Here is a 23885-nt window from a genome sequence, read left to right as displayed (position 1 = left end):
TAATTATTCAAGCCAATGGCTTGAAAGGGCAAGGTCCCCACCCCTTTTTGGTGAGAGCTCTCGCTACCAGGTGTGTAGGGGCATCTTGGGCCATCCACCATCAGGTGTCAGTGGCTCAGGTGTTTAAGGCCACTACATGGTCTTTCGTTGATATATAGTCACAGGATTTTTCCAAATGGATATCAAACCCACTGAGAATAAGCACACATTGTAGTGTGTGAAACGTGTTTATCTTATCACTATTGTCACGTTGGGATGTCCAGTCAATAAATCTGGAATTTGACTTCATCTGGAGTGCAGCCGTTTCTTTTTTTTTTTTCATTGATTATCCACGGAGGCAATCCGGGGCGTGCACCGGTGTATGTCATCTGGCTTATCCACCTTGAGAGTTCTTTTTCTTGGTTCACTGAGAATACTGCTTTGGCCACAGTATGTTACGGGCGGCAGAATATGTCCTCCTCAGGTGGCAGTTTCTGTAATTGTGTCTCCCTCCCCTCAAGGGCAATGCTTTAGGACATCCCACATAGTGATTGTTATGGCTGTTCTTTGTCCTGTGATGTACGATAAAGAAAATTGGATTTTTCCTACAGCTTACCTGTAAAATCCTTTTTTTGGAGTACATCATGGGACACAGAGGTCCCTCCCCTCTTTTTTGGGATATTCATTGCTTTACTACAAAACGGAGGTACTTCCTGTGTAGGAAGGGTTATATAGGGGAGGCCTTCCTGTTTGATTGATCTACAAGTTTCCATTCACCTATAGGTGGTGCATAGCCTACATAGTAATTATTATGACTGCTGTGTCCCGTGATTTACTCAAAGAAAAGGATTTTACAGGTAAGCTGTAGGAAAAACCCAATTATATTTTGTTTTTATAAATTATCCACATAATCTCTGTTCTTGGCTACATAAAGAGCATGGAGAGGTGGGGGTGGAGAAACAACAGAACACAAAGTAAATGGCTGTGCAGGGGGGGTAGGGATTTGGGGGTGTCAGTACAAGTCTGAGATCAGTGCAGGACAGGCAGGCTGTTTTCTTACATAGCCAGAAAACTAAACATGCGGGGAAGGGTGTGCTTCGCTTCTATGGCAGAATCACCAGGTACTTCGCACTCGGGAAGCAAGGCAAAGAGAACAACTACATGATACAGACACACATCAGAAATATGAAATGTTGGGGTAACATATTAAGGGAGTGAAGTATTTTTATATAAGAATAACAATTTTTTTTTTTGCAGCTGTTTCCAGTCTCCAGTAAAGTGCACACTACTCGCTGCCAAGCACAGGGTGTCATTACAGAAAGCGACACACAACTGGTAAGTACTCACTGGCATCTCTTTGTGTGTATTCATAGAGACATTGGGGTAGAAACATAAATAGAATGCATCGAAGTAAAAAACTTTGAGCTTTTTGAGCCACTTTAAACTTGAATTAGATTTTTGCATGACAAAATAAATTGGGGGGAGGAAAAAAAAACGCAGCAAATGAACTGTTGCAACTTTAACATAAACAGCTGATGCCTACACATGCAAAATCCGTTTCAAATCCGTGCATATTGTCTATAAAAACTTTATTCCGGTGTCTCTACCGATAGAGGACATGTTTTAAGTTTTATGTTCTGTACATAAAACAATAACATTTTTACTATTGTAAGTCAAATCCATTTTTTTTTCCCTCTCCAGATTCTCCTTGATACACCTGGCATGGTCAATGCCATTAAAGTAAAAAGGTAGGGTACTGTCATACTTGCATTGAAGGAAGTATTCTGTTATTTTATTAAATGGTATCTATAGGACACGAAGGTGGTACAATTGTATTTACTCCCTTTGCTGAGATCTGTTGGTTTCTGTTCCTATTTATTCATGTTTAGTTTTTCTAATTTAATATAACCTAGCTTTCCTAAAGCCTGCAAAGGCAGGAATCGACTTTTGCTCCCAACAGGCCCCAAAGGTGCATTCGTGTCATACTACTAATGACTATATTATGAGCTGACATGTCGTCTTTGTGCAAGAAAAGGCCTTCAGATGTCTTCCTAAAGTCAACATTTTGATGTTTAAACAAACAACAATTGACCATTTTTAACCACTTCAGCCCCGGAAGGTTTTACCCCTTTAATGACCAGGCCATTTTTTGCGTTTCGGCACTCCATTGTTTAAATAACTAAGTGACACTTTGGGGATCATTGACACCAATACAGTGATCAGTGCTAAATAATATGCACTGTTACTGTATGACACTGGCAGGGAAGGGGTTAATACTGGGGGTGATCAAGGGGGTTAAGTGTGATCCTAAATTGTGCTTACTAACTGTGGGGGGGAAAGCTCTGTGACAGGCACACAGGGATGGATGTTTCAGGCTAGCTGAGACACACAATCTCATTGTGCCTGTCTGACAGGAGAGCCACCTGCCTTGTTTACATTGGCAAGTGGCTCTCCTGTCAGTTTCCCTGAAGATAGCGAGAGGCTGGCAGCGATCACACCTGCTCCTCCCGCGTCTGGCTCCCTCTGTGTCTAATCCACATACACATAATACCACATACACATAATCACGTAGATCTATGTGATTATGCACAGCCGTGCTGCCCTGCTTCAGTAAATCTGTGTGGGGCGGTTGGCAAGTGGTTAAAATGAAAACCCTTTCAAATTCCTCTTCAAGACCAGACACCACAAGGTGCATGTTATTAACCTTTCTTAGCCCCCAAAACATTTTCTTTGGGTACTTCTCTGAAATTATTTCACTTTGTTACTGGGACCACTGATAGTGGCTCAGTAGCCAATTGGGCCACTAGTGGACAGGGGAATGGTAGTTGCTGTGGCCCAACAGAAAATGGGCCCAAGTACGAAGGGAAACTAGTAAAACTGAGGCAAACAAGGAGGAGTCTTTGCCTACAAAATGTACCTGCAGGTACCTTGCACCTGGTGTCTAGTGCAGATAAATGTACAATCCATGACAGGTTTGCTTTAAAACATTTTTTATTGGCTAAAAATCGGAGTGCCGCACCTGAGGATCGAGTGTGCCTTCCAATTGATCTGTTCACTCTAAGTCCCGGTTCACATTTGTGCGATGCGGGAACGCTGCGAATATGCAGCGTGATCTCACATTGCATCCACACCTCTGGCAGTTCACACTGCCATATGCGATACGCAGGGGGTGTCAATTAAAAGTTAACGACACCCCCAGTTGCAATCACATATCGCAGTGCGATCTGCAAGTTCGCACAGAATCAGATCACACAAGTGTGAACCAATATGCGATCTGATTCTGCTGCGGATAAAAAAAAAAGGGTCAGGTGCGAGTTTAGTGCGGATGCAGTGCGAATTCAGCCATACAAAGTGCATGGCTGAAATTTGCACCGTACATGAGATCGCATGTAATTTAGGAGCAGTGCGCTCCGAATTGCATGCGATCTCCGCGATCGCACTAATGTGAACCGGGGCTGAAGTTGTGGGCACTCTAAAATTTGGAGGAAAATTGTAAGCTCTGTATATTGCACAGATTTTTACCAAATATTATTGTAGATCTTGCCTGCTTGCACTCTGTTTCAGAGAGCTTGTTTCAGTGTACTGAATTAAGCATTTGCTGCAAAGCTTTTATCGGTCCCACAGTCAACATCAGTTCCAATGTACTTTCCATATTGGACACCGCTTTAGATCTGGGAGAGGCCATAAACCAATTACAGGAGCAGGGGGATAAATATTCTGGGGAATCCTGTCTACAAGCTAAAGACTATTTTTTAGTTGCAAGTAGAAGTTTTGCAGGTTGACAGACTGTCATCAAGGGGCAGTTTTAAAACAGCTGGTCTAGGAAAGAAAGGTTATGCTTAACAAAATGTCAAAAGTTTAACGAAACCGAAGTCTCTAGCTCTGGGCATGTTCATGTGAGTACCAATGTGTTACTGTGTTTTGTCACGTGTTTGTAGCAGCCATACCCATTTCCGATGTTCTTTAAATCCACATTTATTGCTTTCTATACCACAATTCACCTGTAACATTTCTGAACTGTGGTGTTAAAGTGATTGTAAAGCTTTAATTGTTTTTTTAAACTTAAACAAACATGTTATACTTGCCGGCTCTGTGCTATGGTTTTGCACAGAGCAACCCCTATACTGCTCTGGGATCCCCCGCAAATGCTCCTGCTCTTCGGTGAGTGCCCCCCATAAAAAGCTGCATTCTATGTTGGCACTCGTGCAGGCTGGATCCCTAGCAGCCCTGTCTGCGTCTATAGCTGCCCCAGCTCCCTCATCAAAGAATTTGTTTGACAGCAGCAGGAGCCAATGGCTCAATCAATCTGCCCAGTAAGAAGGGAGAGAGGGGAGAGTGCTGCTGCTCTCATGCACAGCACTGGATTTGAATTTGGCTAAGGTAAGTATAAGTGGTGGGGGGTGGGGGGGGGGGATCCTTGGGCACATAGAATGCATAAGGTAAAAAAAACCTTGCGGCTTTAGAACTACTTTATGCTGCTTTTACCTTATCTGTACTATGTTAGAATCTATATTTCTCTTTCGTTCATTGACGGACACAACCCTGGAATCTTCTTAACCATTGGGTTATGCTGCCCCCTACAGGAGTAGGACACTAGGCAGGAAAAAGTTTTACCACGCCTATGGGGCAGTCCTAGGGGATATACTCCCACACTCTGCTATAGGCATTCAGTTTTTTTCTGCCTAGTCAAGAGTAAGGACCTAGTTCCTTGCTGGGATCTCTGGTCCTAGCTTTTTTCCTTTTTTTAAATATAATTTTTTTCCTCTTTTATTATTTTCTGTTCCTGTGGGAACTACAATCAACTGCAGATTTGGGTGACGGACTGGATATTCTAAATCCTTATGGTCTCCCCAGTCTGGCCAGCAAGCGCACTCAGGCCTCAGCTTTGCACTAGGTCAGCCACAACATAACTTAGCCCCACTAGACGGGGGGGCTGGACTGCGAGGTAAGCCTGAGTCGCAGCGTGCCTCTTGGCGTACAGCACCCCCATTCCAATGGTGCAGTGGTTTGCCCAGAGCGATACCCACCCAGTTCCATGGTGTGGTAAGTAGTGTCCCCCCTCTCCTCTGGTGGTCTTTTGGGATGGACGTGGGCCCCTCCCTGGGACGGTCGGACCCCTGAGTTCCCCTCCCTTCCCCCCAGCCCCTCTAAATGGTCACTGTGGGTCTTTCACCCCCCCCACCCTTCCCTGGGTGCGATTGTGAGCTGGCTTTGCCACATGCTCCTATGTGGGTTGGCTGTAGTTGCTGCTGACTGGGCTGCTGGCCAAGCTGCTGATGCTGACCCGTTTTTTCCTGGGGCACAATAGGGGGTTGAGCAGGGTTCCCTGTCATCCTGGGGGTTGGTGACTAGGGCAGGGATCCTACGGAGGTTGTTAGACTGGGGGAGTCTAACTATTCGCGGGTACGCGCCTCATACGCCTGGATCCGGCCTAAAATTTAGGCCATGGCTTTACAGGCTACTCTGCGGAACCTATGTGAGGCGGCCCTGTGAGGATGGTTGAAACCACTGCCTCCCGTGTGGGCATCCGCCTACCCCTCTGCTGTCCTGGGTTGTAGGATCCGCTTGGGCTCACGTCCTGGCGGTGGGAAGCCCTCAAAATTTTGGCTGCGGCCTACTAGGCCTTGGGCCCGAGTTGGGCGCCGCTGTTGAGGGCCGGCCTCAGTGGGTCTAGCTGAAGCCCCCAACTCCCCCCCCCCCCCCCCCCCTTGGGCATCTGCCAGGCTGAGGATTTGTGCTATTTGCGGCTGGGCCCCCACAAAAGTTTAGGCCACGGCTTGAGGCCCCCTGGGCCATATGGTCAGCTGGCACCTCCTTTTAACCTGGTGGTGCCGCTTCATTTTTAGTGACAGTCTTGCCGCCATTATTATGTGAGCGGGGGTTCCCTGCCTGCGCATCCACGTCACGACAGGCGGTCTACCTATAAGGGTATCTGTCTCCATGGGTAGCAAACGCTGGTGCCATCTGCTTTTTGGCGTCCCCTCCAGCCGATTGGCGCGTGTGCGTGCCTTCACTCCATCGTTTTGCTTAACAGAGCCGAACTGCCGGAGTATAACTACGGTGGCTGGTTGGCAAGTGGTTAAAAAGTAGACCACATTTTTTACTGTTTTGTTTCAACAGGTCACACAGACAATGTCCAAGGGGTAGATTTATGATGTGACAATCCCCAAACATTCACAGCAATTGTATCATTTCTTTGTCAAAAAAAACAAAAATTCCCAGCTAAATTACCAGCCAGCCTGCAACAAACCGAACTGAACCTGTCTAGCAGTTTACATTAAAATCAAGGGGTTCAGTTTGCACACATTTGCAAATATGTTTTTGCTGGGTGTCCAGTGCATCCCTGAACATTTTAAGGAGGGATAGGCTCTCTCCAGACATACCTACCCTTAATCTATCCATTGTTATTCATGTGCACCAACTTGGGACACTCTTTAAATGATAGTTAGAACTGCAGTATACTGTGACGTGTCCACTGCAACTTATGCATACATTTTCAAATGTGTGCAACGAAACCCCTTATTTTTAACGTGAACTGTTGAAATGGACAGTTCAGTTTGTTGCAGCCTGGCTAGTAATTGTTTGTTTTTTGGCATGCGTCGCCCTTCCATGTGCTCCTTGCTGCAAAGGCTAGTTAAAGCTTGGGGTAGTTGCCATTTGCTTGTATCTTTTTCCCGGTGTATAGGGTTTAAATTGGTTCTAAAGGCAGAAATTTTTATACTCTAACCACTTGCGGACCTCCCACTGTACATATACTGCGGCAGGGTGGCGGCTATGTGCCAGATCACGTACCTCTGTGCCATATCACTGATCTGGATTCAATGTCCACCGGTATCCACCGGTTATGCAGTACACAAGGCAGATTACCTTTCTGTCAGTAGGGAAGGTATGGATCCTGTGTTCCTGCAAAGCAGGAACATGGATCAATGCTTTCCCCTAGTTAAAGCACTTCCCACACAGTGAGAAAAGTCCAGGCTAGGCACACAGTTAACCCTTTGATTGCCCCTGATGTTAACCCCTTCCCAGACAGTGGCATTAGTACAGTCACAGTCCATTTTTTTAGAACTAAGCAATGTATTAGTGCCACTGGTCCCCAAAAAGTGTCAAAAGTATCAGTGTCCAATTTGTCTGCTGCAATATCGCAGTCCCGCTATAAGTTGCTGATTGCCGCCATTACTAGTAAAAAATATAAAAATATCTCATAGTTTGTAGATGCTATAACTTTTGCACAAACCAATCAATATACGCCTATTGGGATTTTTTTTTTTACCAAAAATATGTAGCAGAATACATATTGGTCTAAAGTGATGATGAAATTAGATTTTTTATATTTTTTTATTGGATAGGTTTTAAAGCAGAAAGTAAAAAATATATATTTTTTTCAAAATTGTTGGTCTTTTTTTGTTTTCTAGAGCAAAAAATCAAAACCACAGATGTGATCAAATACCACCAAAAGAAAGCTCTATTTGTGGGAAAAAAAAGGACAGTGTCGCACGACCACGCAATTGTCAGTTAAAGTAACGCAGTGCCGTATCGCAAAAAAAAAAATGGTCTGGTCACCAAGGGGGGTAAATCTTCCGGAGGGCAAGTGGTCAATGACTTCTTTGCATTCTGGTAAAAAAACCTTTCTCCCCTAACCCCCCCCCCCCCCATACTTACCTGAGCCCGATCTCGATCCAGCTCTGCTCTGTGTATGAGAGCAAAGGCTCTCTCCCTTCTCATTGGCTCAGACACCGCAGCGAGAGCCATTGGAAACTGCTGCTTTCAATCACAGCCAGTGAGGAGGGAACGGGGGGTGGCCCAAGCCCTGCTCTGTCTTATGGACACACAGAGCACGGCTCGTGAGTGAGCCCGAATGAGTGCCCCCAAAGCAAGTGACTTGCCATGAGGGCACTTGAAAGGAGGGGGGGGGGGCAGGAGCCTGGATGGGGGATCCAAAAAGAGGAAGATCAGGGTGGCTCTGTGCAAAACCATTCCACAGAGCAGGTAAGTATAACATGTTTGTTATTTTTAAAAAATACAATTTAAACCTTTACAATCCAACTTTAAAGTATAACTAAAGATGAATTCTTTTTTTTTTTTTTTTTGCTGCCTGTTGGGAGATTTACCCTGTCTATTTGTCCTGTTTGTGAAATAAATAAAATTAAAACCCGCGCTTCTAGTGCTAAATAACTGTGTTAAAATATTAAATTAATGCAGCTGCTGTGCATCTAAGTAAATCTTAGAAAAAATATGTGAAAAATTAATACATTTCAGCATTTCATATAAATGTGTAAAAACAATGTTGCTGGTGAATATATAAATATATAAAAACAACCATGTATTGTGAACAATAAATAACACAATTCTTATTCGTGATATATCCAATAAAGTGCAAAGTGATTGATATAAATATGAAAATAGGAAACCAAGATATGTTGCAACAAATTAATAAAACAGTCCTTAGATATTATAGTGTCCAAATAAAGTGCTCAGGTGCAGAAACCGATCATTCAAACGGTGCTCAAGTGATTGGCCAGACCCTCTAGGTTCCCTACTCACCACAGATATGAGTTTCAAACGTTTGGTCAGATCACAGATGGCTTTGGCAACCCAGCTCTTGGTAAGGATATTCCAGGATTAAAGATGCCTTGTATGGGATCGCTCCGACTTTTCATTCACTTCAGGTCTATAGTAAGGGGACAGGCTCAATTGGTGTTGGTAGTACAACACAGGGACAACCAGGAACAGTCCAAGCAGGTTTGTTTGGCACTTTAATTCTGCAAGTAAACATCCTTTCAATGCAGGAGGGCTTTGTACAGCAACTGAGAGGAAAATATTCCACAACAGTCTTAACTGGGATTGCCACCTACAGAAGGTCCAAACAGTGGTAGATTTCATTCAGAAGGCCGGACTAACATGCTAACATACATCACATATTTGTCCTGTTTACTGTGTCACCGAGAATGAAAGTGAAACCAAATCACCTGAACAGAAATAAAGGGGAAATGTTCCAATGGGAACACTAGTTCTAGGCACCCTGATGACAACCAGGGTTTCCCTCATTTCGAAAGAATTACCTCTCCCTTTCTGTTATGGCTATGGGACAGGAAGTGATGGCAAATCTCCTCAATGAGACACAGATGACCAAAAAAAATTACAGAAAAAAGCATTATAGCAACATGGAAAAAAAAAAAGTTTTGCCTTTTTATTTCTGATTTGAAATTATTGATTCAGTGGGTTCCTCAGTTTGAATCCCAACCAGGTGTTTGCATGTTCTTGCAGTACTCTGGTTTTCCTGCTGTGCTCTAAAGACATTCGATTAGATTATTGGCAGTAGTATGCGCAAGGATCTAAAATTCCCAAATGCAGACCCTGATAAGACTGGTGAATGGCTAATGTAGTACACATTTCATTAATGGATCTGTGGAATAAGTAAGGTTCCAAGGTTAGAAATCCATATCTCTATTTTCTGAAGCCAGAAATATAACCTTTACATTCAGTAGTAAACAAAAAAGGGTTCAGGGTCATTTACTAAAAAAAAAAAAATAAGAGGTAGGGCTCTGCCTCCCCTACCTCCTCTGACTGCACGTCCCTGACTTGCAGTGAATGTTACATTCACGGTTTTATAAATACTGTATGTCCCAAAGTTAATGGATGTGTCCATGTATGAAGATATTTGTCAGTACATGGAGGCTTTGTTACCGTTATATCAGACTGGGGTATAATTAGCTTAGAAAGGAAATAATGGCATGCACGTGCACACTAACAAAATATACATTATTAATGTGTGCTATGTGCAGACCCTGCATTTTGCATTGTGTTTTACTCTACTCATTTTTTTCTGTAAGGCTTACTGCTTCCTACAACGTGGGCTTTTTATGATTCTTTCTGTAACCATGTAAACAGAGCAGCCCTGAGAACTGAATTCATAAACGGGTATTTTCTTTAACACCCATATGGTGTTTTCTTGTCACAAGGCTTCCATCCAAGCGAAAGATCAATAATATATACATATTTGATCAATAGTTTTCATATTCATGTTGGCTTTAGGACTTTGCTGCAGGCAGGGAATCAATGACCAGGATAGAGAAGGTTAATGTGAGATTAGATACCGTTAAGCAGAAATGTTGGACCCTTCTGTGGATTCTTTGAGGGTTGGTGCAAAATACTCAGCTGCTTGGAACAGTTATAGCTTGATAGGCAGTTTTAGGAACCAAGATTTGCAGATCCTACCATGGTACTGATGTCGGGCATTGTAGCAAGTGGAAGTGTTTTTGGGTTGCTATGTACCGTAGGTTGATGGTACATGTGATAATCACAGATTGCAGCATTGTGTACTTAGTGGGAATTTTATAATGGGTTCTTACTACTTGTGTTTTACAATGCATCCAGAAAGTATTCACAGCGCTTCACTTTTTCCACATTTTGTTATGTTTCAGCCTTATTCCAAAATGGATTAAATTTATTATTTTCTTCCAAATTCTACAAACAATACCCCATAATGACAATGTGTAATAAGTTTGTTTGAAATCTTTGCAAATGTAATAAAATAAAAAAAAATCACAGGTACATAAGCATTCACAGCCTTTGCACAATACTTTGTTCAAGCACCTTTGGCACCAATTACAGCCTCAATTAGTGTTTTTAAGTATGATGTCTTTTTTGAGTATGATGCTACAAGCTTGGCACACCTATTTTTGGGCAGTTTCTCCCATTCTTCTTTGCAGGACCTCTCAAGCTTCATCAGGTTGGATGAAGAGTGCCGGTGCACAGACATTTTCAGATCTCTCCAGGGATGTCCAATCGGGTTCAAGTCTGGGCTCTGGCTGGGCCATTCAAGGACATTCACAGAGTTGTCACGTAGCCACTCCTTTGCTATGTAGGCTGTGTGCTTAGGGTCGTTGTCCTGTTGAAAGATGAACCTTCACCCCAGTCTGAGGTCCAGAGCACTCTGGAGCAGGTTTTCATCAAGGATGTCTCTGTACATTGCTGCATTCATCTTTCCCTCGATTCTGACTAGTCTTCCAGTTCCTGCCATTGAAAAACATCTCACAGCATAATGCTGCCACCATCATGCTTCACTGTAGGGATGGTATTGGCCAGGTGATGAGCGGTGTCTGGTTTCCTCCAGACATGGCGCTTGCCATGCAGGCCAAAGAGTTCAATCTTTGTTTCATCAGACCAGACAATCTTGTTTCTCATGGTCTAAGAGTCCTATAGATGCTTGTTGGCAAACTCAAGAAGGGCTGTCATGTACCTTTTACTGAGGAGTGGCTTCCGTCTGGTCACGCTACCATACAGGCCTGGTTGGTGGAGTGCTGCAGAGATGGTTGTTCTTCTGGAATGTTCCTTCTCTCCACAGAGAAATGCTGGAGCTCTGTCAGAGTGACCATTGGATTCTTGGTCACTTCCCTGACTAAGGCCCTAACCATTGGATTCTTGGTCACTTCCCTGACTAAGGCCCTAACCATTGGATTCTTGGTCACTTCCCTGACTAAGGCCCTAACCATTGGATTCTTGGTCACTTCCCTGACTAAGGCCCTAACCATTGGATTCTTGGTCACTTCCCTGACTAAAGCCCTTTTCCCCAATTGCTTAGTTTGGCCGGGCAGCCCGCTCTAGGAAGAGTCCTGGTGGTTTCGAACTACTTCCATTTATGGATAATGCAGGCCACTGTGCTCATTTGGATCTTCAATGCTACACAAATATTTCTGTTCCTTGATATAATCCTGTCTCAGAGGTCTACAGTCCTTGGACTTCATGGCTTGGTTTGTGCTCTGACATGCACTGTTAACTGTGGGACCTTATATAGACATGTGTGCGTTTCGAAATTATGTCCAATCAACTGAATTTACCACAGGTGGACTCCAAGTTGTAGAAATATCTCAAGGATGATCAGCGGAAACAGGATGGACCTGAGCTCCATTTTAGGTGTCATGTCAAAGGCTGTCAATACTTATGTACATATGATTTTTTTTTTTTTTTTAAATATTTGCAAACATTTCAAACAAACTTCTGTCACGTTGTCATTATGATGTATTGTTTGTATAATTTTGAGGAAAATAATGAATTTAATCCATTTTGGAATAAGGCTGTAACATAACAAAAAGTAGAAAAAGTGAAGCGCTGTATATACTTTCTGGATGCACTGTAAGTTGCATCCAATCCCACTTGCTACATAGCTCAAGATTAGTAGTGGAAGAGTAAAGTGTTTCTGTCATTCTGTAGCAAGAAGTGAATAATTTGTTATTGGAGCCCTCCATTTACTGATTATTGACCCATGTGTGGGAAGAAAAGTGACACCTACCGTTAAACATCATCCAGCAGCAATAAACCTGTAACCAGGGCTGTCTTTAACGCTGGGCAAAAGGGGTACTTGCCCCGTGCCCAGTCATTGTTGTGGGGCCCAAAGCAGCAGCCCCTTGAGTCCGCGCGATAGGCATTAGGAGGGATAGAGCCATTGGAGGAGGCTGAAGCACGCACTACACTAATCCGGAAACTGCAGGGATTAGAGTGTGGGCATCACAGCACGCTACATGACTCCCTTCTAACCACGCCCACCCTGCACCATCAACGCCGCCTACACTGGTCGTTCCAACCAGGGACACGCCCTCCTATTCAGGATACTCTTACTCTGGAGACGCTGCACAACATAGCGAGGTGATGTCACGGAAGGGCTGTCACTGGTCCCTGGTATGTGGAGGAGAGCACTGCACCTATCAGCCAGTAAGCTGGGTGGATCAGGGTGACGGGTAGGAAGAGGATTTACTCCAGGCAGACAGCTAAATACACATAAGTGATTTGTATTCCTTATGTGAATGCATGGTACAGTGGCTGTGGTTGTTCTGTCAGGCCAGGTCTCATCACCTCACCCTGCTGACTCTAGGACTGATGGGGGCGGGGTGTGCTCTTTACTAAAAGGGTCAGTCCACTTTACCGAAAATCTGGCCCTGTAGGTAAAAACAAACTGTTCTCCTATGAGCAATATTGGATTCTATACCCCTCCAGAAGCCTGTCCAAAAACTCCCATAGCTAAATTCCCCGGCCTACCCTATTGCTAGGACATGGTCATGGTCCTGTGGAGCACTAGTCATTGTTGCTCACCTCCGTCATCACATGATGCCCATTCCCTCAGATTTAAACACTGCACATACACTTTCTTCTCTGTTGCCATAGTGAGGAGCTCAGTATCATGGCAACAGGGTAGATATTGCACAGCACTTGTGTGGCATTTGAATCCGAAAGCTTGTGGTGGGCATCAGCAGCTGGAGTGCCCCAGCAAAATCTCTCTTGGATTCAGAAGTTGCAGGTGCACTGTGCACTGCCCTGTTGTCATGGCATTGAGCTGGTCACCATAGAAACTAGAGAGAATGTATTAATGGTGTTTAAATCAGAGAGAGTGCCCTCTGTAATGACAGATGTGAGCATCAGTATTTTGGAGCTCCAGAAGCCTGCCTGAAAAACTTCTACAGCCGGTGTCCCCCCATCCTGTTTATAGAATGGAGCTCCAGCCCTTGATGCCCTCCTCTGCCATTGCAAGAGCGCGCTCTCTCAAATACAAACACTGCCCTATGAAGCTGTCAAACAGTGGTAGATCCCCTCTCTGTGTGATTAGCTGGCTCTCCTCCCGATCCTTCCTGTGATCCCTGTGCAGTGATGGGCTTCACTGATGAGGCTGTATTGATGGGCACTGATGAGGCTGCATAGATGGGCACTGATATGCTATAATTTTTGTAACTTCATTCTGCATAAAACATTTAACAGTGTCATTTTATGACATAATTTAAAGGGTGTGTTGAGGGGCGGGGCTGGATAGGGTTTGGGTGGGGCAACTGGTGGCAAGCAATTCCGAAGGCCTTGCTAGTAACTCAGGACTTGACATTTTTAGCCCTGCATTTGTTTATTTTTTTTTTTGTAATGAACTTGTAAAACACTGCACCCACGATCATCAGATCATGGGTGTAATGCCACGGTCCTACAGACTGTCTGTGTACCTGTCTGGCTGTACCTCTGATATTGCCAGGCAGTCACTCTGTGACAGGAAGACTTAATGAACTAACACAGTGCTCAACTGCGCCATGTTAGCTCATTGTGAACTACAAGCCGACAGCTGCAAAGGCTGTCAGACCTTGTCGTTTTCCCATTCACGGAACACTGTGGATGGATGACGCAGCTGGGCGAGCAGGGCCCCGCTCAGCAGCGTTTTTTGCAGATTGTGACAGCTAGCAGGTTGAGAAGATGCCCCTGCTTGCTTTCAGAACAGGGGAAAGCAGGGGCCAGTGTATCTGTACCATGTTACACCCTGAATATGGGTGTAACATGTTACCAAAGACCCCCTGCCTGTGCCCCTCTAATCCCCTGCTGTGACAGCAGGTGGGGATCCTCTGCTCTCACCCGCTATCACAATTGAATGAATAAACTACAAATACTGTCTTCCACCGCGGCAGACGGCTTGTAGTTGTCAATGAATTGCGAGGGCGCTCCTGAGTACTCTCATAGTACGTTGATCTTCCTGCCCTCTAGTAACCATCTGCCAGTAAGGGAGGTACGTGCAAACAAATACAGTAAACCCCCGCTCCATCGCGGTTCAGTTTTTTCGGTCCCGGTATATTGCGTTTTTTTTTGTAATGTTATTTTACTATATAAATCATTAACAATGAAATTTCTTTGTGTTTTCCATAGCTCTTGCTATGTCTCTCAGTATCTTTTATGTGTTTAAATGAGTTTCTATTGTTTTAAAAGTGTGTTTAAAGACCTTAAAATGCTTTTACACGTACAGTGACAGTAAAAAAAACATGCCTACAATGCATTTTAATAGGGTTTTTCTATTTTGTGGATTTTCACTTTTCGCGGCTGGGTCCGGAACGTAACCCCCGCAATGGAGGGGGGTTTACTGTACACTGATATTCTGTGGGAGACTGACATTGCACTCATGATCTGCTGATCACGGGTGCAATGCTCTGCAGGCTCCAGAAAAAAAAAATTTCAACTGGAAAAAATATGTGCATTTATTTATTTTAATAATTCAGCCTTTTAATAATTTCTACCTTTTGTTTATCTATGTTCGGCCTCCTGGTGGGTGAAATTGTTTCAACTGTTATTATATTTCTGTACGGCACACGGTTTATTACGAAATGCTAACTAAAACGTCAAATAACATTTTTATTATTTATAAAGCCCAAAAGCATATTTGATCTTGCTAAGCCCTAAAGATATGTAAAGAAAAGAAAAACGGAGTTAAAAAAACCATAAAACTGTATGTCTTTGGGTTACATAATATAACGGGGGAATATAGTCGAAGAATGCATTTCCTCCTGCGCTTATACAGAGGACAGGGATACATGCGCTTTGTTCATTTTTTCACATCTTGTCTATCAACTTGTAGGCATAACCTGGAGAAGTCCCTTCAGCAGGACCCGTGGGAGTCTGTGAAGTTGGCCGACGTGGGTACGAGTATTCTCCTATTTACACTTTGCCTGTGGGTTATGGGAAGGTCACTGTCAGTCTGAGCGCCGTGCATATACATTGCCTTATCTCCTGGGGCCAAAAACCTGTTCTGACTGGTGCGCAGCAGATGTACGGGGAAACCGATTAGAAATATATTACTATATATGCAAAATAGGGCACCGTATACCCGGCCTGAATAAAAGATGTGAAGATTAATGACAGGAATATATGCCTGTATGCCAGTACAAATTGTAGCAAGAGGCTTAGAATACCACAAGGTTCTGAAGTGAGCAAGTGCGTTAAAGGGAGCCGCCTGCTTAGTGAATGTCTGCGGAAGGCCCATTAGAATTGCAAATGAAATCATAAGTGAGAGGCTTCATTCTTCTCATATTCTGCGACTGTGACAGTTACATGAGCTGGGATATTGAGATTGTTCCTGCCTTGTACTATTTAGACATAAATTACACACTACACCTGCAGTATGAAGAGGGTCTTATTGAATATGCATCGTATTCTGAGTCAGTAAATATATTTATCTGCATCGCTGCACCTGAAGTATATTTTAATACTGTATTTCTTTAATATGACAGAAGAAGATATTGGGGGAAAATGATCTGAATACAAAGCTGCATTTATTCTGGATGCAGGCATTGCTGTTTTGTTTGGTTCTGATGTTAAAGAAACAGAACACAGCCAACTAAAATGGGGTTATAGGGTTCTTTTATTGTACCAATTAGAAGATACTAGTTTTTTTAGAGCAGAGGGCTCCAAAATCTCTAAAGAAAGGGCCAGTTTACTGTCCTTCAAGCTTTAGGGGGGCCGGATTGTGGCCATTAAGAGTAGAAAAGGTCCTGACCTCAGTGGGGAAAAAACAATGACCCACCTTTTGGTGTCAGTGCAAGGAATTGTGCCACATCGTTGGTGTCATTGGGAGGAATCAGCCCCATTGCTGGTGTCGATGGGGGAAATTGTGCCTGATTGTTGTCAGTGGGAGGAAGTGGGCCCCATTGTTGGTGTAGATGGGGGAAATTGTGTCTGATAATTGGTGTCAGTGGGAGGAATTGTGCCACATCGTTGGTGTCATTGGGAGGAATCGGGCCCCATTGCTGGTGTCGATAGGGGAAATTGTGCCTGATGATTGGTGTCAGTGGGAAGAATTGAGCCCCATTGCTGGTGTCAATAGGGGAAATTGTGCCTGATGATTGGTGTCATTGGGAGGAATCGGGCCCCATTGCTGGTATCGATGTGGGAAATTGTGCCTGATATAATAGGTGTCAGTGGGAGGAATTGGCCCCATTGTTGGTGTCGATGGGGGAAATTGTGCCTAATCATTGGTGTCATTGGGAGGAATTGTGCCCCTTCACTGGTGTCAGTGTGGGGGGGGGATTATGCACCATTATTATTGGTATCAGTAAATTAAATAGTGCCCCATGAGCCGGCTAAAAGCAAGCAAAAGGCCGCACCTGGCTCCCAAGCCGCAGTATGGAGACCACTGGTTTAATGTAAGTGTGAGTGTAACTTTTTAGTAGAAAAAAAAAAAAAAGCTGTCTTTGTCCCCATGTATACAGGCTTTGAAATGAGGAGCAAATGCATGTTTATGATGAACACTGAACAGTCTGACACCAATGGCTCAATGAATTGATCACTGTGCTGTTACATAAAGTTAAAGTGGAACTTCCCACTCCCAATCAACATTTGATTATTTCGATTTTGAAAAAATATTGCTAGAGATGAAGTAAAAAGCACCACATCCCTATAATTAATGGTAACTACAATGAAGGGGGCAAGAATGGGACTTTAAAGGTGCAAATGATGGAAAAAAATCTGAATTCTCAAAAAATTGTACATTTTATTAAACATAGAAAGTGAGGACAAGACAATACATCAATATTAAAATTGGTAAAATCAAGAAAAGGCACTCGAAAATATCAACTCTGCATGTTTCGCCATCTTCATAATAGCTTCTTCAGGAGTTTTCGTAGATATTTCTCAGGAGTGAACATTTCTAAGTGACAAAAAGAAAAACATAAAGAATACAGCAAGTGTATGTACATAGGGCATATCACAATGGTCCTAAATTGAGTGCCCAATTGGTTTGCATATTTGGAGAGTATTGATACAAAGAAATGTACCTTAAAATGACCTGAACCTTTTCTTATGCCGGAGGTGGAGGCAACAAAGGTGATGCAGCCAAGGTGAGCAGGAAGGGGGGGAACCGAGACATCCAACCTCTTAAAGTTGACCCATAGAGAGGGTGACAGCCAAGCTGGGAATAATAGGTAGGAATAATAGAGACCATAGCGTGGAAATGTAATTCAACCAAAGATTGCAAGACCTCCTTAATGGAGACTAGTTATCAGGTTGCAGAATTGTTAATATATTCACCTGATTTAGATAAATGTGCAGTTAATTCACTGGGTACCCCAATATCAAAGAAGCAGGGAGGGAAGACAATATTCCCTTAATATCCCCAAGTGGGAGGTATCCCTTTAAGAAAAAGAGGAGTTATTAATTTTGAAAAAATTGACAAACACATTATAAGTTTGTCCGGTTTAAGGGTATGAATACTTACCCAAAGATTGCAAACTGAGCACATGGATTATCATGTAGTATTTAGAAATACACCGCCGTTCAAATTGAATTTTCCAATAGTGCGCTCAATGAGGGAGACTGCACGAGAGGAGAGAGAGAGGAAAAACCTGGAAGGATAATGGTCAGCATCTCATAAACCAAAGATGAGTAAAAAGAGGGGCAAAAGATGAAGAGAATTCCATTACCGCAAATAGTCTTGACGTTCGTGTGTCATTCCCCGGTGGTCTAGTGTAATACTGACCATGTTGCGCTGGCATTTATACACCCTCTCCACTCCCTCGGCGTCTGAAGTCACCGAGAGAGTGAGAGCGGGATACGCCCGGTGGTCCAATGGAGACCGAACAGGAAGTGCGTCATCAAGACGCGACCGCATCACATGGTTCCGCCGGAAACCGGAAGGTCGGGGATGACAACATCCGGTCCGGGCGCCATGTACGCAAAGGAAATAGCGGATCGCAGTAGGCAGTCCAAAAAAGATCCATAAACAGCACTAACAATATCCCGAAGGGACAGGATTGTAAAAATACCTGTATTACCTAAAGACTTGGGAAAATCTGGTGAAACATTAAGGTCACAGCAGAATTGATTGACCCAACTAGTAAATGATTGAGATTATATTAAAAGTTGATGGGACGGAAAAGAGGTATAGTAAGGCTCCATTATAGATCACCTGGGAGTTTGAGGGCGGTGCTACTACTAGACCGGGTTGGACCAATTGTGCCCGGAAAATAAATGTAGGGCACCGCGGGTGCCCATATGGGCAACAAGATCAGAGGCTGGAAAAGGGACTCGGTTCCAAATTCCCCCAATATGCTCACCTGAGGGGTCCACCACCCCTAGCCGCATCCACCCGACGGCAGGGGTCAGGAATAATAACCTGAGAAACAACCGAAAGGGGTTTCTTGTTCCTTGATGAGTAGATATACTACATCTGAAAGGTAAACATACAATTGCTGTCAAGCAAATTTTATTAAATATATACACGTGCCATAATATTGAAGGCACCAAAAAATAAGGGACTTTGTAAACACAAGTTCAGAGTCCACTATGCTGGCTAACACCCAAAACGCTGTGCTAAACCAGCAATAAATAAGTAAGAATACCTTATAGAATAAAGCAATATGTCAAATTTACAATTAAGTAACAAGAACAAGATAGGCTTAATTAACAAAATGAATACACATTTTTCTCCAGCAATATAGGGGTAATGGGAAATGTAATCCCTAATCGTAAATTTTGAAAAAATATTGCTAGAGATGAAGTAAAAAGCACCACATCCCTAAAATTAATGGTAACTACAATGAAGGGGGCAAGAATGGGACTTTAAAGGTGCAAATGATGGAAAAAAATCTGAATTCTCAAAAAATTGTACATTTTATTGATTATTTAGAATCCTCGTGCTGCTAGCATTAGTAAATAGATAAAGTATGTCATATTTACTTGTTAAACTTTTTTTCTTTACCATTTCTTTAGTTACTTTCTGGTTTCTTGCCTAGGCAAATAATGTCATACATCTCAGAAGTCTTCAGGAGGGGAGGAGAAGGGGTTTTCACAGCTAAGCACACTCTCCTGCATGCATGCTTGAGCTAAGGGCAGATAGATTCCAGGAAGTAAATGCTACATGAATGAATGAATCATTTGCCCTTTCTCAAAATGGCCACAATGCTAGGGTTTGTTTTTCAAAGTGATTTCTCAACAGAATAAAGCATGGAGACATGGATGTATAGGGGAGTTCCATGAGAGATATGAAATAGGGATGAAGCAGCCAATTCAAACACATGTACTAGGTGCACTATTGTGCACAGCTCTCTGGATTGTAAACCCTTAAAAGGATCACACAATTAGTAGTGAATTTTATAAAATGCCTAAAATGATTAAATAATTAAGATCCACAAAATTGGGAATGCAAATTTCCTGTGCACAAAGTGCAAGGTGTAACCAAACAAAAAAAATGGAAGTGCTGGAATCAAAAGTATATATTGCCTGAAATAACCAAATTCATATTAAAGTCCACAAAAATAATATATAAAAATTCTAAGTTCATGTGCACAAAGTGCAAAATATAAATAAACGTGCTGGTAGTGCAAAAAAATTGTGCAAATGCAATAATAAGGTGCTCCTGTGTAAGTGCTGGGGTGCTCCTAGAATAATCACTGGTGCCGGGTGACTTGGTCCCCTTCAGAAAACCTACTCACCAGAGAGGATGGACCCTTGTCAGGGGTCAAAAACGCTTGTATTCAGAGGAATCCTCCAAACTGTTCCCCTAGTAGGTTGGAAACCATACCATATCAAATACTCTTCTTGGTGGAAGGTGCAATGTGCTGGACAGTATTCTTTCAATGCAGTGGCCCTAGGCAGCTCCGAAAACATTAAGGAATCCAGAATAGTGAAGCCATTTTTAAACTTTATGAATTGCCACAAAGAGATATACTCCCATGAAATAATATTGTAGGATGCAGATAAAAAATATCAAAAATGGTTTCGGGAACACCACAGACGCCGCAAAGACCTTTGATAACGCCCAAGTGGGAGGGCGAAACGCGTCGACGCACTTCCGGTGCGGCACCTTCGGACCTCACTTCCTGGTCATTTCCTGGTTCTCCATGGAACGCACACGGCTGCGGCGTTCCCGGAACCATTTTTGATTTTTTTTTTATCTGCATTCTACAATATTTTATTATTATTTCACGTGAGTATATTTTTTTTGTGGCAATGAATAAAGTGCATTTGCACAATTTTGTTTTGCACTACCAGCACTTTTATTTATATTTTGCACTTTGTGCACATGAACTTTGAACTTTTATATATCATTTTTGTGGACTTTATTATGAATTTGGTTATTTCAGGCACTATATTCTTTTGATTCCAGCACTTCCATTTATTTGTTTGGTTACACCTTGCACTTTGTGCGCAGGAAATTTGCATTCCCAATTTTGTGGATCTTATTTTTTTAGTCATTTTAGGCATTTTATATTTTCTGCAAGTGCTGTGTTTTTCTGTTTTATTATTTTGTCTAAGTTTTTACTTGGTGAACAGCAACTGCACCACACCTATTTATTTACATTATAATATTTGATATTATATTTGTTTAAGCGTGGGTTTAAATCATTACATCACATAGTAGTGAATTTTACCTAATAACACCGGTCAGCATTACCAAATCAAACATTTTTGAGTTTCCTTTTTTTTTTATATGCTAAAGAAAAAAAAAATCTGCTTTGATATAGTTTATTAAATTTGCTGCCTAGGGTAGTTTGATTGTCTCTGGCTGTCAGCTTCCCTGTTGGCATCTCACATTATTAGAAACTGTTAATTTATTTGCTGTCTTCTTACACTTAGTGACTCAGACTGCTTCTTAAAAACCATCTCTGTTCTCTCCAGTATCGTATAACTAGATGCTTTTTTCTGTTCTTTAAATTGGCGTAGCCGTAGTCTAGTTACTGTAAAAAGGAATCCATCCTAAATACTGGGTGTTGCCACCATCTTTTCAGAAAGCGCTAGTTCTGTGGCTGCTGTTCTGTTTCACCATTTTTGATGGTTCTTTGAAGAAAAATGTAGGATAGAAATTTGGCTTCAGTGACTGCATAAACTGTATGTGCTTAAACTGTATGTGCTATGTCAAAGTCAGTAATACACTTCATAGTAAGGCCAGAGGATGAACATGACAATCGAGGAAGTAGCTCCTGTTAAACAGTGACAGCTGATGTAATTAACAAATATCTCATTAGTAGTTCTAGCATAGGGAGATGAAGTTGGAGGAGAAACAGTTTAAATTTAAACTGTGTAAAGTGGCTGTTTACTGTCAGAGCAGTAAGGATGTAGAACTCCCTTCCACAATTGGTGGTGTCAGCAGGAAGTGTTAATAATTAAAAAAAAAACCAAAAAAAAAACACTTAGATGGGCATCTTAAGGAACGCAATAAACAGGGATATGGGAAATTGGTTTTGACATGAACACGCATAGGATGAACTGGTGTCTGTATTCAACCTAACTAGCTGTGTAACTATGTAAGTTTATGCTGATAGCAATGTTTTCTCTTTTCTGCAGTGCTAGTGTTGGTAGATGTTTCAGAGAAGTGGATGAGAAAGTCTTTACACTTGGAGGTCTTCAAATGTTTGTCCCAGAACCAAGATGTCCCCAGCATCCTCGTACTAAACAAGGTAAATTTGAGCACATTATGCTGGCCATAGACAACTTGAAATTTTGATCAGTTTAGCCCTGGGTGGTCCTGACAGCAGGACCTGGGTGACAGAAGTAAGTTTAACCACTTCAGCCCTGGAATGTTTTACCCCCAATGACCAGGCCATTTTTTGCGATATGGCACTGCAACGCTGTACCCAAATAAAATTGATGTCCTTTGTTTCCCACAAATACTGTAGAGCTTTCTTTTGGTGGTATTTGATCACACCTGTTTTTTTTTTTTTTTTTTGCGTTTATAAACAAAAAAAAAGTCCGACATTTTTGAAAAAAAATATATATATATTTTTTACTTTCTGCTATAAAACACATCCAAAAATAAAATTTAAAAAATCGAATTTCTTCATCAACTTTGTATTTTTGGCCAATTTGTATTCTGCTACATCCCAAAAAGTGTATATTGATTAGTTTGTGCAGAAGTTAAAGTGTTAACAAACTATGGGATAGATTTATGGACTTTTTTTTATTGTTTTTATTAGTAATGGCGGCGATCAGCGATTTTTAGCATTGCAGCAGACACCTCTGACATGAAGTGACACTTTTTGGGGACCAGTGACACCAATACAGTGGTCGGTGCTAAAAATATGCACTGTTACTGTATAAATTACACTGGCAGGGAAGGGGTTTTACATCCGGGGCGATCAAGGGGTTAAATGTGCTCCTAGGGAGTGTTTTCTAACTGTAGGGGGGAATGGACTGACTGCAGGAAGAGAGAGACCCGTGTTCCTTGTTAGTAGGAACACAAGATCTCTCTTCCTGTTTTAGGAGGCATGCGCACCCCCCTAAAGCCATTTTACAAAATCACGCACAGGTACGTGATTTTGCGCTTAAGGGCTGCCCTGCCGCAGTAAATGTATGTGGGGTGGTCCTTAAGTGGTTAAAGATTGACTGAGCTGGGTGAAAAATCTTCAGCTGGACTGCATCCACCCAGATGATATTCAGGCAGCTGCAGGTGCTGCAACTGCCGATTAACAATAGCCGGCGGCGCAAATTTCCCCATCTACTCTGTTTAATGTGGATGGAGGAATCTATTGATTCCTCAAACTGATTATCTGGCCATGTATAGTTGACTTTGGCCAGCCCTTTCTAGGATGAGAACACTATAGATAATAAAGTACATCTAAAGCTTTACTCTTTGTTTCCCAATATGCACATCAATACTTCAGCATACAAGCTCCCTGTGTGTTGTGCTTGTCACACCAGCCCTTTTTTTTTCTTACAGAGTTAAAATCATCCATGTTTTTTCCAGTTTGGTTATCTGAGACGAGCAGTTGCGTTTATTTGTATATTCAGATATCTCTGTTGTAACATTCTTCCATTGTGTATGGGTGTAGCAAAAGCAACATCTAAAGATATCCAGACATGTTTTAGAAAGTGCTGGGATCACAGCACTAAAGTTAGACTTTATTTAGGACCTTATTTAAGACCTTATTCACATGGGCAAACTATACCATTCACAGCCATATACCAATTTGACAGCCATGCACATGCTCAAACACCAAATCGCTGTGTTCAGAGCTGTCTAATTGGGGGCAGCGACTCTGTCCATGCAGCTGCTATGTCGTTTTTGACAGAAATGATACTGCCTGCATAAGGATGCACAGAACACCTGCGCTTCCTTGTGCGGGCAAACACAGCACCCGCATGGTTGTATGCTATTGTACGCCTATGTGAACGAGGCCTAATAC

General features: G+C 42.5%; 1 protein-coding gene across 1 annotated transcript in view; it reads left to right on the top strand.

Annotated features, from left to right (window-relative positions):
• Positions 1–23885, top strand: part of ERAL1 (Era like 12S mitochondrial rRNA chaperone 1) — a 71117-nt gene that overhangs the window by 24234 nt on the left and 22998 nt on the right. Inside the window, exons 4-7 of the mRNA XM_082244836.1 lie at positions 1237–1314; positions 1681–1727; positions 15347–15408; positions 22048–22160. Coding sequence (XP_082100962.1) covers positions 1237–1314; positions 1681–1727; positions 15347–15408; positions 22048–22160 — 300 coding nt within the window. The remainder of the gene's footprint in view (positions 1–1236; positions 1315–1680; positions 1728–15346; positions 15409–22047; positions 22161–23885) is intronic.

Source organism: Pelophylax lessonae (genome assembly GCF_965119305.1).
Source record: "Pelophylax lessonae genome assembly, chromosome: 2".
NCBI classification, from domain to species: domain Eukaryota; kingdom Metazoa; phylum Chordata; class Amphibia; order Anura; family Ranidae; genus Pelophylax; species Pelophylax lessonae.
The sequence above is the reverse complement of the archived record's forward strand: the minus strand, read 5'-3'. Positions and strand labels throughout refer to the sequence as shown.